General features: G+C 42.7%; 1 protein-coding gene and 1 pseudogene across 1 annotated transcript; both read right to left on the reverse strand.

The window, feature by feature from the left end:
• Window positions 1-1,267: 1,267 nt before the first annotated feature.
• Window positions 1,268-2,208, reverse strand: LOC124202655. The gene is made up of 2 exons (XM_046599006.1): window positions 1,604-2,208; window positions 1,268-1,541 (listed from the first exon to the last, which is right to left on the reverse strand). Exons 1-2 carry the CDS (start codon window positions 2,206-2,208, stop codon window positions 1,268-1,270), a joined length of 879 nt encoding a protein of 292 aa, XP_046454962.1.
• Window positions 2,097-4,954, reverse strand: LOC124209615 (annotated as a pseudogene).
• Between the last annotated feature and the right edge of the window lie 3,708 nt (window positions 4,955-8,662).

The raw sequence follows: 8,662 nt of genomic DNA on the forward strand, positions 1-8,662 counted from the left end.
GTGCGTCACGAACCGTCACGTTGTTTTTTTCAGCTTTGTCTTTTCTTTTCTTCGAGCCAACTTGTCTAAAAAGATTTTCAAAAGTTTGGACCCAGATGTTACGCCCGAAATATCAAATAAATCGCTCAAAAACTAGAAAAATGACGAAAATATCAATATTTTAAATTAGTCGGTCTGATCCTTCCGGTTGTTCTCTGATGGAAATAAAAGGAAATATAATAAAAAGAATAAAAGAAAAAGACTTGTTTTTTTGGTATACGTAAATATACAAGAGCTGACATATACGTACAAGCTACTAGCCATAGCTTCGTCATATAACAAACTTGGGATCTCTCGCAAGCTTGTGGTCGACTACGGTCCCTAGCCGCTCCCGCTTCATAAAGTATATATATATGCATATCACTACAACTGCTACTAGACCGTAGTAGTAGCACGAACAGAGTTCTTTTCGAATGCCATTTCCTCCTCCCAGGATACCGGCTGTTACACACATTAATTCCTGGAAAAAGCAATTTAGCAATCTCTTAAAGCCTTGGAAAACGATATGCGAGAGAAAATAAAAAATAAGCCCAAACAAAACAAAATAGCACAAGAGATTCGAACATGCTGCCACCAGCAGCGGCTGCTATTTGAAACGCTCGGATGTGTTTTGAATATGTTCACGTGATGCACACCGCAAGAGCCCCAAATTAAATTTTACAAAGGCGGGCTGGCGGGAATTTCATTACACTTCCTATTGACACTTGACTTGCGTGATCACAAGTGGGTGTGTGTGGTTGCCTGACTGAGATGTAAAGAGAGTGTACACAATTTCTCCCGACAAAAAAAGCTGGGGAATGGCTGTGGACGATGGCATCACACAAAGGACAGGAAAAATCGAATCTTTACGACGAATAAAAGAAAGAAAACAAAAGCAGAAGAATATCGAATTCCATCTGAAAAGATCCTGCAGCCAGCACGTTGGCAGTGAAATTGCATTTGATGTTGTACTACAAAATTGATTAGACACTTGTTATTCTATTGAGACGGAATAGAGATTCAACAATTCAAAATGATGAAACTTTGCCAAAAAAGTACGAGACTTTATAACATCAAGAAACCTAATGCCGGTGGTGACCACATGCTTGACGTAATCAATGTGGGTAAAACTATTTCGGTTGGGCAGAAACTTTTAACCCATTTTCAAACAACAGCTTGTATAGTGTAAATAAACGAATCACGACTTACTACTTGGACCATCCAGATGTTCTAGAAGTTCCAATGTCGTTCACAGCACGATCGAGACTGATCTTTGCGGCTGTAGTGGTAGTGGACTAGTGGTACACATTGTAGTCTCCATAGAATTCTGGTTTGAGCGAAAAGACGCTGCGGCCGGACCCCTGCAACGGTTTGCGGCAGACGAACACTTAGTCAGCCACACGCTCCATTCCCGTCTCGTGGTGACTATCTTCCGGGAGGGCCCGATTGAGTGCCGCATGTCCCTGGGATTCCACACACAACAGGTGAAGCACTTCGTGGCTAAGACACTCATCTTCATCCACCTATTTTTGAAAGTGATTTTAATTAATGGATGTCAAATAGATTGAACTTGGGCGAAATTTACCTGTCCAATGCCGGGCGTGAATCTCTCCAGTGACAAGATGATGATGAGACGGGGAAACTCTTCTGCGATGAATATCGTTCGGCGGATTCCGTCTTCTTCGGCTTTGCTCTGTTTGGTGGAAGAAGTCGTCTGCTTGGCCAGCAGGTGTTGGTTAGCGTCGAAATCGGCCGTTGTGACGCCACATTCCGGCTTGCACTTGCGCCATCAGTTTCCATCAACTGGAGGAGAGTTGGTTTCGCTTCCAGCGTCATCTCCGAGCAATCCCATTCGAGTCCGTGTTTGGGCAGGGCCAGCAACAATCCGGAGATTATTCGCGATAGCGGAAGGTGAACGCTGACCGGTTGCGTGGAGACGTCGTAATCGTGGAAGAGATGCGTAAAGTTCAAGAGCGTAACGGCGTTCTTGGGCTGCTGCTTGTTCGGCTGTAGTTCTTGAAACTTTTTCAGGGCTTCTCTGGTGGATTTAAGAAGGACTTTGCGATATGAGGCGCACCAATGAAAAATAAGGGTGAGGTTTTGTGCCTGTTGGCAGTGAAGGTTGAAAGCGGCTTCCCATTCCGCTTCCAATTCTACGTGCTGGCCAGTTTGGCGGACGACACTGTCCATTCTGGTTAAACAGGGTTAAACTGGGCCGTGATGGTCGTTTCGTGGAAGAGCAGCTGCAGGCGCTCCTGCGTGTAGTTGTGGCACAGGTCCTGGAAAGTGGTCGCCATCGAAGACGTCGTCGTGGTGGTGGTCGTGGACGGATTCTGGAATCAAGGAGTGTCGACGGCCACGATCGACGATTCATCAAGGCGCCCAGGACGTGCGTGGCGTAAAAGGCCAACTGGACCAAATCTTCCAGGGATCCGATTCCCAAAAGGATGGCGGCCCGCTGGGCGGCAGCCGGTCGGGCGAAAACGATCTTGTTGTTGGTAACACCTGCCGGGCAAATAAAATCAAAAAACGAAAAATGAAAAAAGTTTCCAGGTGAAATGAGTCGATAACTTTTTTTTATTTCCATATTTCTCAAGTGTTATTACCTCGCATGGTTCCGGCCACACCCAGATAGTAGATGGCGTCCAAGATGGACCAGATGCATCGACTATCGGTTTCGGCGACGCACAAAGATTCCAGAGCTGCGACGAGACGGGCGTAACTGACGGCCACCTTTTGCCGATCCTCGGCCGACTGCAGCGGTGTCATGTAGGCGCACGGCTCGGTGTTAGGGCCGCCACCGCTGACGCTGTCCAGCTGCAAATAGCGTCTGAGCTCGAACGTTGCGCCGGCCACCAGTTCGTAATAGACGTTCAACGAAGGTTCGCCGTCGGGCTGGCGTGTGACTCGCTCCCGCTCCGGCATCAGCACCTGGATGGATGCGGCCGCAATTTGTCACGACTGGTCAAAGTCCAGGGAGAAGATGTTGTTGAATTAGGTGGCGTTGGTGTTGTTGGCCGTGTGGCAGTTGCCGAAGGCTTCCAGCAGGAGGAAAATGGAGTTGAGCTTTTCGACGGTGATGATTAGGACTGGATTGTTGTTGTTGTTGCTGCTAGTGTTGTTGCTGTTCAAAATTTGGACTTTTTTGCGGGTGAAATCGCACGTCTCCATGTGGGCGAAGACGACAGATTGAAATAACTGAACTTCATCATCAAATTCGGCCGGAAGTGAACGCTCAGTCAGTCTTGCGTTCACCGACTGCATGGCCGCCAAAATCTTGGCCTTTTCCCGCTTCGGTACATTACCTAATCGAACAGCTATAAAAATAAATAAAATCAAATAAATGAAAAAATGAAATCAACACACACAAAATCACTTTCACTTCACACCATTACTATCAGGGACTGCAATTAAAAGTCTTTTAAAAATTGGCCATTCTTCTTCTCCGGAACGATCCATCTTTCATTCCTTAAAACACTTTTTCCTATTTCTCTACTATTTCAATTCAATAAAACTCGAAGCAACCGAACAGTGTGCTGGACAAGTGCTTTCGTGATGGTCTTCGACAATCAACTAGGTTCGGTTATGGGTTCGGTGGGAGAGAAAATAGACGACAGAGGGGACTTGTAGCGGTCGTTACGCGAAGCTGAGAAACCTTGGCGCCCTTTTCTAACTATCTCTATAACGCAAATAGGATGCAGCAACAACAACACTCTTTCTCTCTCCACCCACAACTAGGAATCTTGGCCATTCCATGAAAGGAGGATAAATTCTGTCTTTTCTAATCAAAGCAATCGGAAATGTGTATTGGGAAATAATAATAAAAAAGTACCTTGAACGGAACTGTTATCCATTCGACATGGGCGCCTTTGAGCCCACGTCATTGGGCGTGCCGACATTAAAACGGCCGTGTTGGACGCCACGTTATACTCTTGACACTTCATTTACTTTTTGAAAATAATCCTTTCTCTCTTTTTATAGAAAAAAGTACAAGAAAAAATAATTCGCAAGAACAACAGTCACACATGGTAGGAGGTGAACTAGTTGACTAACGAGAATCTAGTTCACTGGGGCCATGGATATACACACCGAAGAGATGGTGATGGGAGCCCCGGCCACAGCTCGTACCCAGGATGGAGTAGGCGGAGTTTCCAACGGTACTCTTCTACTATTATTACTCAACCAAAGTATTGATGAAATGGTATGTGTTTTCCACGAGTTCATTTCACAATCGAGAACTCGGAGAAAAATGTTCGCTCCCAATGAGGTAAAAGACCCATATTGCAGCTTTGCTATAGTATATCACCAATTTTACCTCCTATATAGCTCCTGAATGCTGAACGTTTGACCCCCACACTTTGGTTGACATGGAAAATATATATACACCAGAGAACAACAACTCACCATCACGGCTCATTCCAACAGCGATGCACTTTTTGAGTCGACAGTATTGGAATCGATTGCGATTGATGCGCAGAATGGAGCACTGCTGATTCTTGGTGCACGGCCTATACTGGATCTTTTGTTGAATGCTCCGTCTGAACAAACCCTGGAAAATAAAAAAACCAAATGAAACCAAATGATGAAATATGTCAACATTTGAAAGTTAAATGAACTCGACCAAATATTAAATATACAATTTTAAAAAGGGGGCTACCGGAAGCCGGACTTGAGAGAGAAGTTGAGTCTTTATCTCTATTTCCAGTAACGACACGTATTAAAGTTGTGACTTTTAGGCCGAAGTATCAATGGCGTCGTCCACTGCACTGTACACGCCTCCCTCACTCCCGTCAGGCGTTGCCAGATGCAGATGAATTTTATCACTAGTAAAATCACTAGTATCACTAGTAAAAATGGAAGTCTCTTTTTCTCACTTTTAACGTCAAATACAAGAATTGAACGAGTCCAATTTTCACAAGAGTCGACAAACAACTTTTTTTTTCTAACGAATCACCCAGCCATTTACTTTAACGACTATCAAAACTTGTGTAACCGAAATTAAACTTTTTTCGAGAAAGAAAAAAATATAATTCCTTTGCGTGTATAGAAATGTTCTGTCCGATTCAGCTGTTCGCCCATTAAACATCTGTCAACTTCACCAGTCGATAACTGACGCCCTCGGAAAACTTCCCTTTTCTTCGGGTTCTCTCCACCTCCTCCCCCCCAATCCACTGAAGAAAATTTTTGGCGCGTGACCGAACGCGACGAGTAGACGAATGTATAACGGAAAGAAACGATAAGGGAATCAACATTTTTTCCCGAATGAAGAAATAAATTCAACCAATAAAATTCGAAATGGCACGCATTATTTTCTTGAATTTAGAAAAAAAGGAAATAAATCCGTTGCTTATTCGAGGGAGATTTGAATGTCAAAAAGTTAGCAGTTTACGACTGCCATTTCCAAAATCCATGTTGGGATTACGGGCAAGAATTTCAAAACGTTATCAGAAAAGGCATTAGCAACTTGTTATTTGACTTGTAAACGCCACGAGTCAGTATAAGCCCTATTCAAATACGACAACTTGAGAAGAAGGAGAAGGCTTCGTCATGGAAACCCCGTTGGAAACTATCCACACCTGCCTCATTTTTAAGAGCTCATTATTACCGAAGCCCCGCCGTGCCCAATTCCCTGCGCGTAATGCGATCACACGGTAATAGTGACATCATCGATTTCTCCCACTTTCCCCCCATCGCAAATAACCACGGTCGGATTCCATGTTGTAATCTTAATTCAATCAGAAAATGAAAATGCAGAAAGCAACCAAAGAAAACAAAAAACAATGTTTATCGTCAGATGCATCAGATCGATCTAATCGAAGGAAATATACACCCACCACGACATTATCTCGAATTCAATACAATTTGAGTTGCCTAAACTAATGCCATCCGTCAACGGTAGAGCGTCGCCGCCATAAAATAAAAACACGAAACGGTGCGGGAAAGAAAAGGGAAAACGACCGGAGAAGAAAAAGAAGAAGAGAACCAAATGTCTGCTGGTGTGATGGTAATTAGCTGGCAGCAGCCGAGAGTCGAAAGAAGAAGAAGAAAAACAAAGGGTGGTGTGATTCACATGCGACGATGACTTTGGCTCGGCGGGACTTGACTTGCCCGAAGGAAGACCAAGCGATGCACTCGCAGCAGTAGCCGTCCAGTCCAAAGTATTCCTAGACGTCGTTGCGGCTAATGTCCACCTTGACTTCCAGCTGGCGGATGCCCGTCATGGGATCGACAAACTCATGAGCAGAGTGGTGCTTGGCCCTCACCTCCTCGCCGTTGCAGATGAAATAAAGTTGGAGTGCGTGAGCGGCACGGCACGAGAGCGTTCCCGCTTTGCTCTTGACCACGTACGCGTCCTCGTGTTCTTTCAGGAAGAGCGGGGCCGTCGAATCCGATCCCGGACGGCCAGTGGCAAGAGTATCTTCAAACAAGGATCCACCTGAAAAAATGAAAAAGATGGTCACAAAAAGGTAATCACTGGCGGATGGCGGACAATCAAGCCATTTCTTAAGTCAGCACAGCAGAGATGGGGCAACTTGATTTCAATTAATATAGACGCCGCTATTCCATCAATCATCCCACCGCTGCCAAAATCTCCTATACACCCTCGCTGAAATTTATGAATTATGAAACCCCACCGACTGGAGACATCTGGCAAAGGAACAGAGAAAGTGTCCAGGTTGGGAGTCTCTTTTTCTTATTTTTCATTTCGTCTCTCTTTTAGCCAAACGATATAAATAAACAAGAGAATATTGGAGATACTGTAAAGAATAAAAATACCTATGAGAGTACTAACTCCGCGGACGTCCATCCGCGGACGTCCACCGCCGCCACCCAAACGGAAATACGAAGGCAACATCAATCTCACGTCGAGCGAAACGAGAGCGGCGAGAACTCGGGTATTCATGATGATTTCAAAGTTGATAACAAAATCCAAATTGATGAATTATGATGATCGACAAACAACAACACCAAAAACTTGTTTGTCGTAATCACACGATTTTTTAAGGGTACTCTTGATGATTCTAAAGTTGATAACAAAATGCAAATTGATGAATGAGGGTGATCGACACACAAAAAAACACCACAAAATTTTTTGTCGTAATCACACGATTTTTTGAGACTCGGGTGACGAGAGTTTGTGTTTATGGAAATAAACGGAGTAAAAATTGACACTGAGAAACGAGAACTTAGTTGGGAGTTGCACTCTTGACGGTGGTCAATCTACTACTGGAAACTTTTTGCGTCTCTCTTTTCTTCCGCCCACTACTCCCACCAAAACCAACCCCTTTGCTGAAATATATGTAGTTCAATTCTGTCCTCCATTCATTCAGCTTCAGTTTGACGAAAGCAAATTAGTGCTTGTTTTGATTTGGTATCCTCATCCACCACGCTGACGTTCCGTAATACACGACAGAACATGATTATGTTGCCAGACTTGGTGAAAGCATAAAGTAGAAGCAATTAAAGATGACCATTCTCTTCTATGTTCTGGAAGGTAACAAGGTAGTCCGCAGGAACAGTCCAAATTTCAAGTTCCTGACCTATTTTCCGGATAATTTTGCTGTTTCAATCATAATTTAAGAAATTCAACATATCCTTGTGGCAAATTTTTGCCATAACCCTATTATCTTGTGTTGTAACATTCTAATTGACAAATTTGTTATAGGCCAATTTGTCCTTATTATAACCGCTTTCTGCTTCTTCTCTTGAACAAAGGTGAGGTCGTGTTAACTCGGAACTATAAATACTGAATTTCAGAAATTCTCCCGTTCTTGTTATTGAGAAGTAATAGCTTTGAATTCCGAATTGCAGACCAGTGGTTGAAACCAAATTAAAATTAAGTCCCTTTTTCTCATTTTACATAAGAGAATGTCCCAATTGACTTTCATAACATTCTAAATTAGTGTGCTTGTAACTTCAACTATGTTTAATTAACTGACGAGTGAGAAGTAATACAGTGAATTTATTTTTAATATGTATTTGAATTTAGCTGAAAACCTCTTTTATTACTTTTCAGATTTAATTTTTGGAATTTTCAACTTATATTGATGATATGAATATTTTTCAAATTTGTTGTTACTAATGGGAATATAATTGGGATCTGAACGATAGATACGCCACATCCCAGTTAGAATGATCGGAAGGGCATTGGAAGAAAAAGCTTCACAACAGGGCTATAGCTCGAATTTAGGCCTAGAGTTAAGTAGGCCGTATTTCTTTAGAGTAGTAGGTCAATTTTAACTAATCTACGTTCAATTCAGAGTAAATAAAAATGAGAACATCCAATTGAATTTCATTTTAAAGTTGTTTTACACATTATTCAAATGTAATTTTTCCAAACATACAATTGGTTAATGTAATTTGTTACCTCATGAAGTGCTAACTTTGGAATAACCAACATCCAGAGTAGAGAAACTGCAAAAGAACTTCCACACACAGCAATTCCAGAGTAACTCTATATGAAAAACCATTAAGACTGCTGTCGAACATGAAATTAGCTTGTCTGTCTGATTTTCCAATTCCGACATTTTTTAATCTGACGATGATGACATGATGCTATTTGTTGCATATAAATTCCAACTAGTGATGGGTACGTTGATTTTCTTCAGGTGTTAAATTTCATTCGAACCCCTATTGTCTCCAG

Source organism: Daphnia pulex, chromosome 2 (assembly GCF_021134715.1).
Source record: "Daphnia pulex isolate KAP4 chromosome 2, ASM2113471v1".
NCBI classification, from domain to species: domain Eukaryota; kingdom Metazoa; phylum Arthropoda; class Branchiopoda; order Diplostraca; family Daphniidae; genus Daphnia; species Daphnia pulex.